At 47.5% G+C, this 19,829-nt stretch overlaps 3 protein-coding genes across 4 annotated transcripts; all 3 read left to right on the forward strand.

Annotated features, from left to right (window-relative positions):
* The first annotated feature begins 478 nt into the window (after nt 1-478).
* canx (calnexin) lies at nt 479-7,206 on the forward strand. 2 transcript variants are annotated; one of them, XM_053879018.1, is made up of 15 exons: nt 479-565; nt 1,437-1,610; nt 1,681-1,754; nt 1,817-1,875; nt 1,952-2,093; nt 2,397-2,478; nt 2,554-2,746; nt 3,694-3,883; nt 3,957-4,070; nt 4,142-4,298; nt 4,794-5,009; nt 5,078-5,197; nt 6,125-6,212; nt 6,287-6,369; nt 6,450-7,206. In XM_053879018.1, exons 1-15 carry the CDS (start codon nt 563-565, stop codon nt 6,507-6,509), a joined length of 1,755 nt encoding a protein of 584 aa, XP_053734993.1. In that variant the 5' UTR covers nt 479-562; the 3' UTR covers nt 6,510-7,206. The 2 variants fall into 2 exon arrangements, with proteins under 2 accessions (XP_053734993.1, XP_053734992.1); XM_053879017.1 differs by having other exon boundaries at nt 6,284-6,369; nt 6,450-7,205.
* A 574-nt stretch (nt 7,207-7,780) lies between these two features.
* Nucleotides 7,781-13,840, forward strand: maml1 (mastermind-like transcriptional coactivator 1). The gene is made up of 6 exons (XM_053879153.1): nt 7,781-8,018; nt 8,686-8,973; nt 10,298-11,542; nt 11,712-11,912; nt 11,994-12,123; nt 12,263-13,840. The coding sequence occupies exons 2-6, from the start codon at nt 8,689-8,691 to the stop codon at nt 13,108-13,110; spliced, it is 2,709 nt and encodes a 902-aa protein (XP_053735128.1). The 5' UTR covers nt 7,781-8,018; nt 8,686-8,688; the 3' UTR covers nt 13,111-13,840.
* Nucleotides 13,841-14,634: 794 nt separating this feature from the next.
* On the forward strand, nt 14,635-19,087 carry ccdc69 (coiled-coil domain containing 69). Its single transcript, XM_053879464.1, has 9 exons — nt 14,635-14,926; nt 15,373-15,406; nt 15,539-15,705; nt 17,401-17,458; nt 17,523-17,572; nt 17,628-17,729; nt 17,794-17,913; nt 17,992-18,089; nt 18,722-19,087. Exons 1-9 carry the CDS (start codon nt 14,906-14,908, stop codon nt 18,831-18,833), a joined length of 762 nt encoding a protein of 253 aa, XP_053735439.1. The 5' UTR covers nt 14,635-14,905; the 3' UTR covers nt 18,834-19,087.
* The last annotated feature ends 742 nt before the right edge of the window (nt 19,088-19,829 follow it).

Genomic DNA, 19,829 nt, shown 5'->3' on the forward strand with positions numbered 1-19,829 from the left:
TGCTTTGCAAGAGAGATGTGAAGAAAATGATGCCACAACTGCACTTCAGTTTCCTGTGACAGATATCCGTTTCTAGACTGCCCAGATGATTTTGACTTAAATTTCTACCTTATCCCCAAGAACGAACTAAATCCTTCTTGTAAACATAATACTGCCTCTTTATTTGTGGTTAGGTTAATTTGTTTCTTATAGCTTGTCTCTAATCTGGACTTTTTGTCTTTTGTGTATCAGGGATGAGAATACATTTAGTTGTAGTCTTGGATTGGCAACAGTGACTGTGATGAAGTGAGAGTACTTCAAGGAGAAGCATCGTTTTTGCCGACCCCACTGAAAAAAACGGAGAAACCTGTTCCGTACTAATTGTATTTTAACTCAACAGGCTTGACTGCTTTCCATACATTTTATCATTACTCTTGTCACTCACTTCCGGCATGCGCTCAGCCAATGAACGGTTTCCACGAGTTTGCTTTACGACTTGGACCAATGCAGCGAGCAGAAGGGCGGAACTAGCCGCTAATACACTCACGTGACCATCGAGAGCAGGCGGTCACGCCATAGAGCGATGGTGAGTAGAAATGTCCACGTTTTCTTTGATCAATTCATCTGAAATCGCCGGTAACACCGACCAATATCTGTTGCTTTTCATTGCGATAACCCATGTAGTAAGGTACGGCGAGCTGTTGGGTCCTCGGTCATGGCTTACGTGCTACCATGCTAACCGGTGACAGGAGTTAGCCCTTTCGCAGCTAGTAGCCATTTCATTCAAGAGTTTCTCTGTCCGGGATGGCTCGTCTGTAAAACCGCAGGACGTATACGCTGTGTAACCGGCGACGGACGCCTGCCCGGAAAGGAAGGCACACTTGTTGGCTGTGTCGCGGGCCCCAGTCGAATTTGCCCGTTAGCCTTCGTGCAGGAAATCCCTGTCCGACCCGACATTCTTTAACTCTGAATGAATGTCTTCGTAAGTGTGGACGGCAAAGATAAGATTCTCCTTTATTCGTCCCACAACGAGGACAGGCGTTAAAGACAAACAGACACAAAACAAAGAAGGCAAACAGACATTTGATGCGATTAGTTTAGATGACCTTTATTGTCCCCAAGTAGGATAATTCCATTTGTCACAGCAGCAACAGTAAAAACGTGAAAGACAACAGTAACAGCAACAGCAACAGTATCAGTATCAACAAAACACTGAACAAACATTTCACAGTGAGTCCTGTCAGAACGCACTCTTTAATGTATAATAGCGATACAAAGAACTAATGCTTAACATGTTGCATGTGCACAATCAGCACAATTATAGACATTACACAAAAATATCACAGAAAACTAAAATAGAAGCACAGATGAAACAATGGCCGTGGAATATGATCATATTGTTACCAGTTCTTCTGATCTACTTACTGACTGCTGTGTGTTTCCTCAATGAATTGTAGAAAATGGGCCGAAATCTGTGGACGTGGTTTGGTGTTCTGGTTCTGGGTGGTATCTGTCTCAGCTTGGTGCCAGTGTCTGTCGCAGAGGATGATTTTGACCTTGACCTGGCTGAGGAAGAGGAGGAGTCACTTGGGCAGACTGAAAGTGTTCCTCAAGATACACCCACACTGCAGGTAGGTCAGCGGATTATTGATAAACTCTAGCCTGGCATCTGTCACTTATACCTTTTTCCTCTGTTTTCAGGTGACCTACAAACCTCCAGAGCCGACAGGGGAACATTTCTTCGCTGAAACTTTTCACCGTGGGACACTGGATGGGTGAGATGGCTTATGTCTCTTCTGTTGACGTAGCTGAACCTAACTCCATATGTGTGTGTTAGGTGGGTTCACTCAAGTGCCAGGAAAGATGGAACGGATGAAGACATCGCTAAATATGACGGTATGTTTGTAATAGTTGCATTTATCGACAATTGGATCCTTCTGGTGTTTGACTTATAACGTGTCTGTGTCTTCAGGTCAGTGGCAGGTGGAAGAAATGAAAGAAAAGAAACTACCGGGTGATCTGGGTCTCGTCTTGAAGTCGAGAGCCAAGCATCATGCCATCTCTGCACCGCTGCTGAGACCTTTCACCTTTGACACCAAACCTCTTATTGTCCAGTAAGAAAACACACATTCACACACGCAATCTGTTGCTAGACCTGTAGTATGAGTGGTTAAAACACCTTGAATGTTCTGTCGCAGTAGAAAGCTGAAATGTTTCAAATTTCAGTTGGATCTGCAGTTAAAACCAAGTATTTGCCAACCTAGTGGCATTTGCACTAATGAAAGCTTCACAATTGAGACAATCCCTGACTTGAATCATTACTTGGCTTTTCCCCGGTTAGCTGCAATGGTTTCAAAAATGGGGTCAAGAGTCCGTTTTCAATTAAATCATTTGAGCTACAATGCTGTTGTGTGCAGGTATGAGGTGAACTTTCAGTCCGGGATCGATTGTGGAGGTGCCTATATCAAACTGCTGACTCAGACGGACGATCTTGACCTGGTGAGTTCTTCTTGTCATATTGTGCTATACTCTAAAATGCTACATTTGCGTGTCTCACCTGTGCTCCCTCTATAGGACCAGTTTGTGGACAAGACTCCATACACCATCATGTTTGGGCCTGATAAATGTGGAGAAGATTACAAACTTCACTTCATCTTCAGACACAAAAATCCCAAAACTGGAGAATATGAAGAGAAACACAGCAAGAAACCCGACTCTGACTTGAGGAGTTACTTCACTGACAAGAAAACTCACCTGTACACTCTAGGTACACACACACACACACACACACACACACACACACACACACACACACACACACACACACACACACATACACACCCCCTCCCTTATGGCTGTACATTGTTGGGGAAAAAAAAAATCACATTGCAATGTATTTCTTTTTGCAATATATGTATGTATACATTGCGATACTTACAAGAGCTGTTGCAGTTTGGAGAGAATTTGGTTGATTCACATGAGTGGATCTCAAACAAATAGACTGATTGATCAATCTTATTTTAGCACAGAAGCATTTTGTTCAAAAAATAATATCCGAATTAGAGGCAACGTAGGTGAAGATTGATGCTAATTAGACTAGATGGCTTTTTTAGTTCCTCTGTGGGGAGATGCACCATAGCAACCAATTAAACGGTGACAATGTTGTTTGACGCAGTCTGTGGCTGCGACAACATCAGGGCAGCGGTGTGTCTTTTTCGAGCGGAAAAGTTGCAGTATCCGTGATATGTGTGTTCCACTTCGACACAGTCGTGTCTTTTGGTTGAAGTGACCTTTTTTGAAATCCAATGTATGTCCATATTTCTGACGCTGACTATCATTTGACCACTTTTATCCATTGCTCGCAGACGCTTCCTCCTGCTCCCTCCTCTGGGTGAACAGACGGGGAGGGGCTGTCTGAGCAGACTAACAGAGCTTGGTGGAAAACAGATTTCTTGGCGATACTTGAGTTAAGCTAAAGCAGACTTGAAAAGTCAGATAAAGGAAGGAAAATATCGCACTGTCATTACCTGAGTTCATTGGGGCTAAATTCATTTGTGCATGTGAACCACACGGTTCTGCTGTATTATTTATTTTTAAATTCATAAATCACAATGGCGATGTAAATTTAACTGGCACACAAGTATCATGAAAATATCGGGCCTAATGCATATCGTCCCTAGCAAACACTAAATTCTGGTGTGCATTGCCTTCCAGTGGTGAACCCGGATAATAGCTTTGAGGTTCTGGTGGACCAGACAGTTGTGAATAGTGGCAGCCTCCTGACGGACTTCAGCCCACCTGTCAACCCCCCGGCGGAGATCGAGGACCCTGATGACCACAAGCCGGATGACTGGGATGAAAGACCAAAAATCCAGGACCCCGATGCTCACAAGCCTGAAGACTGGTAAGTAATGGTTGTTTTTGACTTGAACACTCTGTGCGTCAGTTGTGTGAGATACTTGTGTGTCTGTGTAAAGGGATGAGGATGCTCCCGCTCAGATTCTAGATGAAGATGCAGTGAAACCGGACGGCTGGTTGGACGATGAACCCGAGTACATTGGTGACCCAGACGCTGTCAAGCCTGAAGACTGGTGAGTGATCTCAGTCACCTGATCCGATTCTGTTCTGGTCACTGACTAGTTCTGATCCATTCTTATGAAAGGGATGAGGACATGGACGGAGAGTGGGAGGCTCCTCAGATTCAGAACCCAGCCTGCGAGACCGCTCCTGGTTGTGGTGCCTGGAAGAGGCCAATGATTGAAAATCCTAACTACAAAGGCAAATGGAAGGCTCCCATGATTGACAACCCGAGCTACCAGGTAGGAAGGTCACGGATGCTGCTGTTTGTTTAAAGGCCCATTTATGCTCAGTGTTACAGACGGAGCCTTCTGTCCGTGTTCCTTTTGTCTGTATTTCTGTGTGTTTCCACAAAGCTTATGGGTATGGGCCAAACGGAGCAGTACCACTGGAAACCGTGGGGCCACCGTTGCTGTTACTAGTCAATATGTAGCTCTACTCGCGATACATTTGATGGCCTCACCGACAACTGCCTCCTACTACACTGCCTTTGTGTGCAGGTAGTAGTCTAGCAATACTTCTTCCACGGTCGCCATGTTTGTTTTGAAGTGTGTTGTTACAGACTTTAGGCCGCTCCCCCAGGTGGATATATTGGTGAACAACAATATTAACCTAAAGAATGCATGGAAGCATGTGATGAGCGCGGCGAACGTCATTTGAAATGGACATTTTCGTATGTAAAGGGAGCAGAAATGGGCCTTGACCGAAAGTAAACCAGTGGCATTGTGTCTTCTAAGGGTGTCTGGAAGCCTCGGAAGATCCCCAATCCTGACTTTTTTGAGGATCTGCACCCCTTCAGGATGAGGCCCTTCAGCGCAGTTGGCTTAGAGCTGTGGTCCATGACATCTGATATTTTCTTTGACAACTTTTTCATCACCAATGACCGAAACACTGCAGAGCGTTGGGCCGCTGATGGCTGGGGACTAAAGAGGGCAGCAGAGGGCGCTGCTGAGGTGAGTGTGCATGCATGCGCAGAGTGTGAGTGGCAGATGTGCAATATTTTGTTCTGTGTGTGTTTCAGCCTGGTCTGGCCGCACAAATGATCAGTGCTGCAGAGGAGCGTCCATGGCTGTGGATCGTGTATGTTCTGACAGGGGCGCTGCCACTGGTCCTCATCATTGTGTTCTGCTGCACTGGCAAGGTGAGGCATCAAATACTCATGACATACATACACAGATGCGGTATCTAGATACGCTAACTGAGACTCTCTCTATTACCTTGTGCGGTGTATGTCTTGTGGCCGCCACATATTATCTAGCATGGCGCACCACCATGGCTTAAGTGAGAGCCTCCCCAGCACCAGAAAAATGATCTTTTTAAAGATTAAATCCCACGTGATCAAATGCATCAAAACAAAGTGGAAACATCCAAACAAACGGATAACGCATCATGGATGTTGACATGAACATATGAACGTATGAACATGATGGTTTTTGTCCTGTTAGTCACGGAAAAGTTCGGAAAGAATCATCACAATGTCTGAAGTCTGTTGCTCATAGAACTCAAGTTGCGTATTTTAGCCAGACATAAACACAAAACACAAAAATCGGACTGTGTGAGGGTCGCTTGGATTAGAGACAGATTTACTTCTCATGGTGAAAAACTGGAGTTTTTACTGTCACCACTTCAGTAAATGACTAAATGTTCCCTTCTTTCTCTGTCTCTTCTTGATGGTTTGTGTTTTGTTGTTTTGCTAAGTTGGGGAGGGGATTTGTGCGGCGGCTCTGACAACTTTTCAGGAAATCTCAGCAGAATTTCTGCCAACATTTTTCCTAAACATTTTTTGTCCTGGTAGGACATTTATGGTCTCCAGCTTCATTTCAAGCACCGATATGAAAGTGCTATTGACTGCTTAGTAGATGTTCTTGTTGTCTGTTGAGGCATCCATAGGTTCCTATCAGGCAGTGTGCTGTGTCCCACATATCAGGGAAGTGGGCATTGTGGACCTCTTACCTTATTGCTGTGGTTCCATTAGAATGTTGCACCATGAGAAATGGAACAAACACTTCTCACATTGAAACTTGAGTTTCTGACTTTTTGTCTGAACTGGACTCTCTTGTGCCTCCAGAAAAAGTCTGGTCCACCTGCCACAGACTATAAGAAGACAGATGAGGCCCAACCAGATGTGAAGGACCAAGAGGAGGAAGCAAGTCCAGGTTTGTGACATTGCATCTCTCCATCTTAGACCTTTTACAAAGTGCTTAGATTACACGTTGTGTCCATCCAGCAGAGGACATGGACACGCCTACAGAGGAGCAGGAGGAGTCTGCGGAAGTCAAAGACGCTTCCGCTGAGGATGAGACTTCAGAACGGGTGAGGACATTTATACCCTTCGTCTCATAAATGTGGAAGTGCATTTTGCTTGCTCGCCTTAACCTCTGGTGTTCTTACAGAACCTGGAGGACGATGTTCTGAGACGTTCCCCGAGGAACAGAAAGGTTAGGAAGGACTGATGTGGTTCTAAATGGCCTGCTACATTCCCCTCAAGAGCGTCCCACACCACAGTCCAGGAGCTGCAGCAGAGACTAAAAATCCAAATCAACGCTTGTCTTTGTCAGTAGATTCACATTTGACTTGATTAATTTATGGCAATAACAAGTGGAACAGGAGGCTGGTGTGGGTGTGTGACTCCACTCTGTGTGTGTGTGTGTGGTTCTTGCTGACATATGATCCTGATTGACATCTTGGCCCAACTGTCAGGATGCCGTTGCCCTCTAGGTCTCAGGTGTCTAAATGACCTTTGAACTTTAGTTTTTACTGGATGATGACCGGTGAGGCATCAAGTTGTGATGAAGTCAGCGTTCTTTTGAATAAAAAGAATTTATTATTTTTGTGTTCCAGTGTGTTCAGTTGTGGGTGCAATTACCTGCCCCATTGGCTCACATTCCTTCTGCGGGCTACCAAACAGGTGCTTTGATGTGAACGCCACAACCATTAGCACATCATGTTATTACTGGCTTGCCGTTTGCTCCTCCTGAAAGACAACAGTGTGGATGTTTGTCTGTGACTCAGAGGGCTACTACCAGTTTGATCAAGACTTTTAAAAAAGTTTGGCAGTTTGCCTTTGTTAATACAGTATACTATATTATGAGTTGATTATTTGCAATAATTACAAAAGATTTAAGGGTAGAAAACATTATTAGACACAATACATGTTTTTCTAAGCCTGGACTAGTGACTGAGTGATCGAATTTCTGCGAGACAGTTAAACAAATGCCACTTTGAAAGAATCTATGGTATTTTTCTCCAGTAATGTCCTTTTCGTTACCAGCAACAAACGTTCATGATTTTTAGAAGGCGTTTGAATCGGTAAGTAGGGGACATAATTCACAATGCAATGCTGCTGATTTTTTTTAGTTAGCCAATCGCACACAAATGATGTGAATTTATGAATTGGCTGTCGTTCTTGTGTGTTCTTGCGTAAGCGGGACTTATTCCACTTTCAATTGACCATGGATCGCAAGAGCTTGACTTTTTGTATTCAGCGTTTTCTGTTCAAACGATCTGCTTTCCCGTTGGTTCCGACATAACCAACTCGAAGCTACATTTCACCTGATTATATTAATATATAATATTGGTTAATTTGTTTTTAAAATATTTTAAATACTTAAATACTCAGCTAACGTACCGCCCATCTGTGGCTACTGGCTCTTAACAATGTCAATCACAAAAGAGGCGGGGCATATTACAGCCCCTCACTACTCAAGGAAAAAAAAAAGAGAAAGTTTCAAAATGGCGGCGTGAACCTGCCTGTCTACAGGACAAAAGAACTGGGCTAGTGTTCGCACTTTCTCGGCATTTCGCGCACGATTCCGGTTGGCAGCAGCCCGACAAAGACTCCGGACGCCACGATGTTCAGAACCGTCTCAAGTGAGTGATCCTGCGCAGAAGGAGTTCGCAGCCGACGACGACACGGATGATCAGCTGATGCTAACAAATGCTAACAGAGTCCAGGACTCACAGTAAGTATGACATTACTGACGCCTTTCCCTTGTTGTTGTTTTTAAATTCGAGGAATTGGTTTCTAGTCCCTGTTAGTTAACGAGCGTTGGACAACTTTGCCTGACGTGAGTCTCGAATCTTTAATCAAACAAAAACATTTCGAACATGGTAATTGGAGGAGTGACGTCAGAGTCCGGCGACAATCCTCCCCGGATTCCGCGAGTTCTGCTGAAATGCAGCTCTAACGAAAGGAAGTTGAAGGAATGACACCATCTTAATGGTGTTCTTTTGAAGACGCCCTGCCACTACTTCAACCACGGGAACTACGACGGAGTGGAGGTGTTAAACTGGCGATTTGCATCGGTCTGCAAGCGTCTGAGTCTCGTAGAGAAGTAAGACGAGGGTCGCTAGATGCTGGCACATGATTTGTGTGTGATGCAGGTCATGGAGGAAGGTTTGTCACACACAGAGGGGGTCTGTGGGCAAGATGTGAATATGGAATCGAGGGGGGTCAGTAGTTGCTGGAAGACAAGTCTGAGTGATGGAGGATTGGTACATACAGGGCAAAGGGTCTATTGGTGATGGAGGAGGGTCGGTGGGGGCTGTAACAGCTGAGCTAGGTAGGTTTGTCTCCTGGAATACTGAGCTGTGTGGAACGTATTCACTCACTCTGTTTGCACCCCACAGGTGATGGAACGGCTGCGTCGGAGGTTCGAACACATCCGCCAGCATCACAACAGCTGTGAGAGCCGCTATGAAGCGGCGGCTTTGGAGCGTCTGGAGCAAGAGCGCCAGCAGACCTTAGCCCTGCACCAGCGCTGCCTGCAGGCCAAGGCCAAGAAGTCGAGCAAGCACAGACAACCCCAGGCCAACAATGAATCCCCGGGTCAGAGGCAGCCCACCACTGTCGGCAGCAGCTCCGATGTGGCTGATGGTGGCGGGTCGGAGCTTAACAGAAGCAGCACACTGATCGCAGTAAGTGACTATTTTCCAGTTTAAAAAGAATTCTGTCGTGAGGCCCGCGCCCACTGCAGTGAGACGGTCGGGTTGTTATGAGTGGGACTACTAGGTAGGGTAGGGTCATGAATACATGTTTAAAAGTCGGCTGTGTCTTGCCTATGGTTGAACTTGTTTTCATAAAATTCTTAATGAGTTTTTATTTATTTCATGGAAAGTGTTTTTTGGACAGTTAAATGTCTTAAGCAGGGCTGAATGAATGAAGTGTGATTTTTCTGAAGGGTATTGTGCTTATTTCATTCATGATTTTCAAGCACCAAGTGCATAGTCTGTGATTGGATACTTCAATAAATGTAACTCAGAATTCGTGATGATTAAAAGTTTACAGTAGTGTGATCAATCTGCTGACATGAGGACTGTCATATAACCCTTTCCCCAGCTTCTCCCCCTAAAACTAACCATCTAAAACAAATGGTTAAACTTAACCAAACTAAAAAACAATTATAATAACCCAGCTATATTGTATTTTTTAACCCTCAAAATGAAGTGAGGACTGGCCAAAATGTCCTCACTCTGTTGATTAAAAAACTCACAGATCCCAACAAGAAGTACTAAGTGAAACCCAGCTATAGTGACCCAGTTATTTTCTTCATCCTCATAACTGTACACACTACTCAGCACAAAACAAAATGTCCTCATAAGATCAGAGTCTTGAAATATTGGTCCACACAAGAATATTAATAGACGTACACACTTGGACATGGAACTGAGCTGCCTCTGCTTTTGTTTAACCAGTTTTAAACAAAATCACTCTTGATTGATCTCCCTGTCTCTCAGCGCTGCTGAGAAATGACATGCACAGCAGCTGCACAGCCACAAACCACAGTTTTCACAATCGCAAAATCGTGTTGTTTGAATTAGCAATTTCGTTTGGAATGTGATCAATTGCTCAGCCCTGTCGTCTTGGAATCTTTCCATTTTTCTTGCGGATGCGATCCATGAGTGAAAATTGCAACACGCTCCCAATCATTTTTCTTTTTTGGATCTGTTTCATCTGAGAGGTACTGTCTGTTGCTTGATCCAGTATGTTAATATTTGGGTTTTTTTCTATGTCGCCAAGTTGGAGGACTCTTCTACTATTTTGTGCACAAACTGACTCAGATATGCCAAACTGAATCGGGAATGGAACTGAAGTGTGTGTGTGTGCTTTTGAGAATCACATTTTGCGGAAGTGTGTCCACTTGTTGGCACCGTCAGAAAGTCTACTTTGTCTGCTGAAGTCAGCTAATGTCCAGTAAATGTTCTGACATGTCCTGTTGACTGGATGTTCTTGTGTGACTAGTTGCAGGAGACGGTGAAGAGAAAACTGGTAGGCACTGGATCCCCACTCGACCGGGATCAAGCCAACGGCTTTCCCCCGAGCAAAAAGGCGTGCTTGGACCCCGGAGGGACAAACGGTGCTGCGATCGACTCCAAGATTGCAGTAACACAAGTAACGCTAAGCAGTAATGGCTCTCACGGTCCTGTTGGAGAGGCCGCGGAAGGCGAGGCGGAGCCTGACCAGCACAGCAAGGAGATGAAGCAGGAGCCGGACGACATTCTGCCCATCATGCCGCCGGTGGGGGGCGCCAACAACAGCTTGTTCCCTGACCTGAACTTCAATGAGCAGGAGTGGACCGAGCTGATGGAGGAGCTGAACCGCTCGGTGGCTTACGAGGACATCCAGGACATTTTCAATGATGGTTTTGAGGACCGCAAGGATCCGCCGGAGCTCGTTTCAACTCAGGAGACGGCAGTCGCAGAGTCATTAGTCGGGGCGACGCATGCCTCTCATGGTCTGCCTCAGCTGGACCTGGGACTGGTGAAAGCTGAGTTCTCTCCGGCGGCTGCTGCCTTTGAGCCTGACTCTAAGACCAGGTCTCCTCACTTGTGTTCCACACCTTCAGGGCTTCCACCTCACTCCACCAGCTCTCCTGCTACTTCCTCCTCTGGCTCCTCTCCGGCGATGCCTCCCACTCAGCCAGCGCCTCCCTCCCGACAGCATCACCTCCTCCCCCCTGCAGTTTCTAAAGACCTGTCGCCGGCGCAGCAGCTGCAGCAGCTCGCAGCCCAGCAGCAGCGAGTGCAGAACCGCCACAGCCAGCTGCAGCACAAACCACCCTCTTTGCCTGGCTCCAAATTCCACCCTCTTGGACCCCGAGCTCCACCGCCCCCTTGGCCCCAGGTGCCTAATGCCACTCAGACCCCGCGTGGTGGAGCGTACGGCATGGACAAACCCACCAGCCCCTCCCTGTTTCCACAGGAGTACAACCCAAAGCAGTTGCTGGTTCCGAACGCTCCTGCTAAGTGTTCGCCGAAGGCGGCGGTCACCTCCTTCCTGCCCCGCTCAGGTGGCATGGGCGGTCCCCATACGGCCGCCGGCCAGACTACAACACTGAACTACAACAACACTAAACCTCTCTCACACTTCGAGGCTGCTCCTGCCCCTCTACGCCCCCCCATGACTCAAAACAAGGTGGCACTGCTCAACCTGCTCCGACAACAGCAGCAGATGAAGCAAAAGAACTTGAACTACCGCCCCCTACAGGTTATACACGCACACACACTCTTCACTGACTGAAAACATACACTGGTTTGATGGCCAGTTTGTTCTGTAAACACAAACGTGTTAAATGTTAAAGCTCACAAACCTACTCAGAAACACTGCAGGAATGTGAATGATGTGAAGTGTGCTCACTCTCTTTTTGTTGTGGCAGGAACAGAACTCGTACACTGAATCTCCACGTGGTCCCGTCCCTCCGAGCACACTAACCTCCACCCCTTCCAACAACATGCCGGTGCAGCCAGGTGCCATGCCTGCTGCCGCTCATGGCAATAATGTATATATAAATAACCAGGCTGAAGTTGCTCTCAAGCAGCAACAGTATATGCAACGGCAACAGATGATGGCTGAACAGGTGACCTCACATAAACACACCTGTGCACCCCACACATGTATGTATCCACTCTCTCAGACTGACTTTGTGTGTGGGGATCAGGAGAAGCAGCGTCAGCAGGACCAGCAGCTGCAGCGACACCTCACCAGACCTCCCCCTCAGTACCAGGACCAACTTGGCCCGCCGGCCAATCATGCCTCCTTTTCTCAACCCCCGGTAAACCAGTTCGCTGGTGAGTCTTCCTGGAGCTCTGTCTCCCTCTAAATGACGTATTTTCTGAGCTGCAGAGTCGGAAACAGTCTGACATCATGACAGGATTCATGTTGCAGAGCAGTTTGCCTCGTTCACCGTGCCACTATGGTCCGTTACAGGTTCTGCCCAGCCAATGACTTCCGTGGCTTCCATGGGTGGCTCAGCGACCGGGCCCCAGCGAATGTTCCCCCAGAACCAGCCAATGATGGGACTGAATCTGCCTCCCGTCAGCCAGACTGACATGAGCCTCTCCTCCTGCGGCAGCAGCGTGGACGTGCAGCAGGTTCTCTACAACAACATGAACCTGCATCAGCAGGGCTCTCATCAGCGCCAGATTCTGCCCAGCATGAACGCCCCCTACAGGCACAACCCCCTTCCCCAGCAGCAACACCCCAAGGTGCAGTCCAACTCAGCCATGTTGAAGCAGACTCAGCTCGCAGCCCCAACCCGACTGCCAATGCAGGGCACCTCCTCTTGGCAGCAGCCTCCTACCAGTACCACCGCAGTTGCTCCTCCCCCCTTCACGCCCAACACCTTTCACTTGCAACCTCGCCTCTCCAAAATGCCTGCAGGGGCCTCGGCTTTCAGCGGAGGACCCGGAGGTCGGCAGGTGGATGGGATGAACCCTGGGCAGCAGATCGTGCAGCCCAACATGAGCGGCCAACAAAGGGCGCCCACCAATCCAATGAACGTGACCTTGAGCAGCCAGCAACAAGCAGCACAGTCCAATCACGCCATCCCCGAAATGACCCCTTTTGCACAGACGGCGGGCGGCGTGCGCCCGGGGTTGCCCTGTAACCAAGGTTATCAAGTGACCAGGACAGCCAATCAGCAGCAGCTCTCCTTCGGTTACAACGTGGCCTCCGGAAGCTTTGCGCCTGAAAGCGACCTGGTGGACTCGTTGCTGAAGGGCCAGGGCACGGAGTGGATCGCTGAACTGGACGAGCTGCTGGCTGGTCACCACTAGACACTTTGGTCAGCATGCTGTGAGAGCAGTGTGGATCAGTGGGACGTGGCCTGAGGTGCAAGGCTGCTCAGCAGGGGGCGCATCGGACTCAGACCCACCCGAGACAGAACCCGCAGTGTGAAACCGCCCTTACTGACTCCTGCCGACCAAGCTTGTTTCTCCAAGTGCTGCCCCCCCACTGGACACTGGATGCTGACCAGACACTGGACAGTTAGATGACAGCTGAGGATATTTCAGACGCTGGACCGTGCTGAGACACTGGATCTGGATGGGGACCACGTACCTTTGAATGCAACGTAGAGTTGATCTTTATCTTAGATCAAGTGTTCTGCTGGTGACCTGGACCCACAAGACACTCCATCGAGTTGATGTCAGAGACTTGTGTACTGATTTCTGTTGCCATGGTTAAATCATGGTTGAGCTTGTAATGTTAGCGCCATCTGCTGTTTCCAGTCCAACATCTGTGAGTGTGTGCATGTGCACACATTTTGTAAAAGTCTTCAGAAAATATTTTTCTAAATTTTGTAAAAAGTTTCTACCTTTGATAAAAGTGTTCAGCTGTAAATATATTTCTTTACAAAAACCAGGAGTTTGGTGTTTTTACTGGCAACAACTGACCGTCATCAATGCTCATCCCTGGGTGCTGCCGGCTGGAGGCAACACCTCAAAAGCACCATCACACTCATGAATCTGAAAGACTGGTCATGTGTAATCAACCTGTCGCAAGCATCACAAGACAAGTGCTATGACTAGTTCTACTACAGTTAAAGGTATGCCGATTATCATGACACAGATACTAACACTGAATGACATTGAAGAGCGGAGCTTACAAGATGCAACCCTGTGTATCTTCTTTTCCAGGTGTGGTGCCTGCAGTTCAAGCCTTTTGGCTTCCTCAGACCAGAGAACTTTGTTTCCCCAGGTTTGAAAATCCTTAGCTTGCTTTTTGACCAACTGTATGCTGAAAGTTATATATACCTTTTAGTCCAAAGTGGCTTCTGTCTGTCCTCTCTGCCAAAAAGGCCTGATGGGTGGAATTGAGCTAGAACACAGGGCTCTTCTTCACCAAGGGCCTCCGTCCCCAGTAACTTGTTTGGTGGGTCGTTGGCTCCTTGTGGTTCCAAGCTTCTTCCATTTATGAATATTTGTTGTCACATGGGTGTTCATTGTTGGTCAAATTCTTGTGTATCCTTCCCGAGATACGAGCCTTGACACAATAGAGTATCGGAGGTCTGCAGACATCGGCTGTCATTGGTTGTTTTTCCTCACCACTTTTGGAGTTCACCACAGATGATCTCCATCCAAGTGTAGAAGCATCTCAGAAGAAGATTGTGTGTGTGTGTGTGTGTGTATGTAGGAAATGCGACGGGGTGTGAATACTTTATATTAAGTCAATGTATGATAAATTATTGAATATATTATAGAATATATTTCTTGAATTGTTCAATATGTAATTTGTGTGGTTGTTTATTTTGAAGGTGGAGGTCACGTGACCCATAGGTACCTGGTTTTCTGGCGCATTTATCACTTCATCGTCGGATTGTGAATCCTCCCAGGTCCGATGGGAATTCGGCTGATGACGTCCCGGAATGTCACTGATATTTCTCGTCACATTTATCCCCACTGGAAAATCCGCAGTGTCCATGAACGCATCACAAAGTTCTGTCTCGCGGTGAGTTGAGAGACTTCTTCTTCAGAACAGTCGATGAGCAAAGAGGTGTCCGGAGTTCAAGTCGGCTCCGCGGGTCGGGTAGGCCGGCTGCTTCGAACCCGACGTCGACGCCGAGGTTGAGGAATGGGTTGCAGCCACAGCAAGGTGAGTGTGGGGGCGACGACCACCGCGAAAGTCCCACCCGAGCCCGGGCTGCAGCTGCGCCTGTTTTCTGCGAGATTTCCGGTCGTAGAGACGGTGACAATACCAACACACTAGGTTCCACAATCCGATCTCACCGTAAATGCTTCGCTTTCACATTTACTGTAAACGGGCCACCGCCGAGTTGGCTCTGAAGGTTCGTGTCCCGGATGTCGTCTCCGGAACTCTGATGTTTGAGCCAAATGAAGAGCACGTGTTGCCGAACCGAACCTACCGGCGCCTCTCTTACATGTTATTCTGTCGGGAACATGGTCCAGTTCAGGCGTCATTTGATGAGAGGTTTGATGATCAGAGAAGTCTTGGACCTGGCAGTAGAGGGTCCGAGGCTGGGCTCCGGGACTGGGTCAGTAAATACTGAAGGATGTGACACAGTTATTTTCTGATTTCAGAGGAAAGCCAAGAAGAAGAACCAAGAAGATGGAGGTGCGTGTTTGTGCTACCTAGAGATCATTGGGCCAAACCAACGAGTCTGTCGACACTGAGGGCGAAGTGATGATGGTGTAATGCAATGGCTTTTGGCTGGTGTCCAAGGTGATGGTTGTGTTCTGCTGTCAGGTGGACCACGTGATGTCCTGCTAGAGAAGCAGCTGGAGCGCTTTGAATGGCAGCACAGGATCTTGAAAAGAGCCCTTTCAGCCCCTGAGTTCAAAGACGTGGTGGAGCTCCTGAAGGAGCATGCAGAAGAAGACTTGTGTTCTCTTGTCCTGGACCTGCTCCAGAAGGTCAGTCAAGTCACATGACTGCAGGACTCTTCACATACCCTTTTTGTCTGACCTGACACTTGTGGCTGAATTGGTGCTCCAGAGCAGAATTTTAGCTAGGATATTGAAGCCCCGCCCCAACCCAACCCATAACCCTCCCTGACTCACCAGGACCGTTTTCACACTGCGGATTTTGTCTCAGTCTGATTCCACCCTGCTGTGCAGACTTGCACCTCTGTGCCTCAGACATGTCCCTTTTTTTTCTTCTCATCTGACGGCGCTATGTGAGAAACAGCTGGTTTGTGACCGAGGACGAAGCACGCCTGAAGGAAGTTGTCATTAGCGTTGCGAGCCCGAACCTATTCACCACCATCGGCTTGACCTCCTTATTTCTCTGTCACCTCTTAACACCACCAGTCATCATCACCTCAGACAGAAACTGATGACGGAGCTCTGCCACAGCTGTAACAGAGTGTGGCGCTTCACAGCCAAAACTAAACATTGCCATGTTTCATTTGCAAGGAAATAGCAGAAACAAGCTGCGTAATACGGAGCGTCTTGATTTATTCACGCTACTCTCACAAAACGTTTGAGAGAGAGTTTGAGATTTGTACCACTGAAGTACAGATCCAGACGTAAAAAATGAACAACAAATAGTCTGGTAAGCTACAATAACTTCAGAAATAACAGCGTCTTTCCTCCTCGCTGTCCTCACCATGCAGACAGCTGTGCGGCTGGAACGAATCGCAACATAAACCACAATCGCAATGTAAATTGAATCAGCACACAAGTATGGGGAAAATATCGGTCTAAACTCTTAAGATACCCCACGTCAGGCTTTAACAAACAACAAACAAGCATCTGAGACAAATAACGGACATGAAGTCAGTAGCTGTTGCCACAGTAGCACTTTGGGATGCAGGGTTCCCCTGGGCAACTCTTTCACTTGGCTGACCCTGATTCATTAAAAAAACAATTAAAAAAAACAAATATTCCTCCGATTAGAAAGCAATGAGTTAGTTTTGTGAATGATTGTTTAAAGTGTAGAACTTATCTGAGGTTTCCTCCTGTCATCAGCGTCAGACATCCCATCAATAGCAGCACACTTCCATGCTGCGAGTGTCACGACTCACGAGATGTGGATCACTGAGAATTTACGGTGGTAAACAAATATGGCGACCGCGATGGCCAAAATACGGTTGCGAAAGGTTCAACAATCTGCAAATTTGGATCATATTGGGTGAAATTACCGAGCGGAAACACAATTGAATGTAAACCAGTGAGATGACACCAGGAGTTGGGCGTTATACAGGCACTAATAATAGATTTAGGGCATCCTGCTGAGGAAACAGGGCGTCCGGTTTTGAGTGCTGGAGGGTGGCCATTTTTGTGTTGCAGTTTAGGCCCTCTAGCTAAAGCCTGCCTAACGTCCACGATTCTTGACATACAGAGAAAACGGGGTCTCCGGAATGTTGAGTGTTTAATGCAGAGGTCTGCGGGAGGAAGTGGTTATGTCACCTCCATAACGGTGATGCCGTTGAACCATCGCTCCCGTGTGCCGATACTGGCTCCTACGTACCCAGTTAACAAGTAGTCCAATATATGACTGAAGGCATTACATTTGCTTTGTTTCCACTCACAAGCGATGGCCTTGGCGCCCTACAGCCGTGAGTCAAGTGAGCTCAGTGGGGATTTAACCACGGTTTTGTCTCTCAGGTGAAGGCGGAGACAACAACTGCTCTTGCTGCTCAGTATCAGTGCGCACTGCTGGAAGGTGGGGACTGGTCAACACTTGCCATTCCCTCCAGAGTCCACAAATACATGTTGTCTCTTTTCAGAAAAAGGCCATTTGACCGAAACATTCAAAGTGACTGAGAGCAACCTAAAGGTCAGTCTGCCAGGTTGTGTCCTGAGGGTGGTGTGTCTAAGGTGTGTGTCTTCAGAATGAGGTCAGCCGTTTGGAGGCAGAGCTTCAGAACTTTAACCGCTTGAAGCAGAAAGTTGACGAATCGATGCTACGAAAAACCTTCACCCGAAACGTGGAGGTGAGTCAGTTTGGTCTCAGTTCCTGTGACATGTGCGAATTTGATGCTGATTTTCTGTCCTCAGGTACGCGGCAGCCCTGGAGACTTCTGGGAGTGCGAGCACGAGTCCTTGCTGTTTGTCATCGAGATGAAGAATGAGCGTGTGCAGGAGCAGAGCAGGAAGCTGCAGCAGATGGACATGCTGGTCAGCCAATCCCCCGACTGTATTGGCCTCCCATGTGATGAGACGCCGCTCCCCCAACTTTCTCTCTGGTGTGTCCAGGTCCAGAAGAATCATAGTCTGGAGGATCAACTGGTCGAGGCCCTGCGGCAGAATGAGGATCTGAGAGTCCGCGTGGGACACTTTCAGAGCACCATCCAGTAAGATGGGGGTTCTTTTTCATCTTCTGATGTTGTCTCTTGATCCCAGGACCCATGTTTTTCAGAACTAACGGCCCCGGGGCCCTTTCAAGTCACAGCACTCATTCATTACTCTTGGTATCATTTGTGTTCAATAAGCATAGTTAATCTACTGACACGCAAACAAACCAAAACCTTGACTTGAAACAGATGAGCCACTGGTCTTGGATCAGGGGGTAGAACACACTCTTCTTTTCGTTTCCAGGAACAACATGTGACTACATCTCCGTGTGAGCACACTAAACGCATGCGCAGGATAGTGTTGTCGCGCAGGCAACATAGTTATTTCAAAATAAAAGCATGGCATAGAGTACAGTTCAAATGAAATACTAAAATGAAAAGCAAAAAGGGCAAATAAATGTAAAAATGTAAAAAATATCCAAATTGCCTGCCATAACACAGTGTATTGGATTCGCTGGTCGTGTTGGGGTACGTTTCAGGAAGCAGGTTAAACAGACTCAACCCCTGCATGGAGCTTGTCCATGATAGATGTAGACGTCATCGATGGAGCACGGGTCACGTTTCACCGTGGCTCCTCCTACTTCTCCACAACCTGCCTGATTTCCTCATTAAATGTTATTGTCTTTTCTCAGGCAGCTGTCGGCGAAGCAGCAGCACCTGATGATGGCGCTGGAGAAGCAAGAAGCAGCCAGTCAGACGCTTTCTCAAGAAAAGGAGCAGTTGATGTTTAAGTTGCAACACTGAGACCCTTCAGGGAACTCCAGAGCATCGCTCCAGTCAGAATCCGCACATTTTCTGACCTGACTCTTTTCAAGTTTTCCACATGGACAGTCTGCAACACCAAGAATGGATGGGATGAAAGTTTTCTGGATGGAATGTTCACAAGTGTTTTCGTGTTTGTTGTATTTTGCTGTTGTGTTTTTTGACACGGATAGCGTCCCCGGTGCCTTCTCACGAACATTATTGTGTTTGTGAATGTGGCTCTGTTTTCTTATAATAAATGTTCTTTTCTTATGTTGAGTGTTGAAAGTTCCTGGACAGTGACCAGATATGAAACACCAAATCTTGTTCTCTGCTTGACGCTAACATGAGTTAGACTCCGTTGAGTTGCCTTCCCTGACAACATTCATGAGAGGAACCTGCTGCTTACTGGGGAGGATGCTCCGCTGCACCCAGGTCTGTGGTGCACGAGGCTGTTGGCGGGAAGGGTCGTGTGCTGCTTATGTTTTCTGACTCCTGCCTATAGAGGGTGCTGTCCATGAAAACGGTGATTTTTCACCACTGCTCTCCCTCTCTGGAAGGCCTTATAGTGAACTGTAAGCCAAGCCCTTTTCCACTTTACAGCAAAGGACTAGGCTGTCTCTTAGTGACACAACTAAGACGAACGATGTCACTGAGACAGCAAAGACGATCACGGTCATTGATGAGCCACCTCCTCCCCTCCCTCCACCTTCTCTTGACATCATGGAGCAGGACGTGCTCACTTCAGGAGAGACACAGTTTCTCTGTCCCCTCTCATGTTGGCTGGTTGGCCCATTCCCACTGTGGACTCCTTCTGCTTCCGAGGAACCACCGTCACTGAGGACCTCAAATGGGAGCCAACCATCAGGTCCCTCATCAGGAAGGCCCAGCAGAGAATGTTCTTCCTAAGGCAGCTACGAAAACTACGACTGCCGACGAAGTTGCTGGTGGAGTTCTACACGGCCATCATCCAGTCCATCCTCACCTCCTCTATCACTG

The sequence above is a fragment of the Synchiropus splendidus genome, chromosome 11 (genome assembly GCF_027744825.2).
Source record: "Synchiropus splendidus isolate RoL2022-P1 chromosome 11, RoL_Sspl_1.0, whole genome shotgun sequence".
NCBI lineage: Eukaryota > Metazoa > Chordata > Actinopteri > Syngnathiformes > Callionymidae > Synchiropus > Synchiropus splendidus.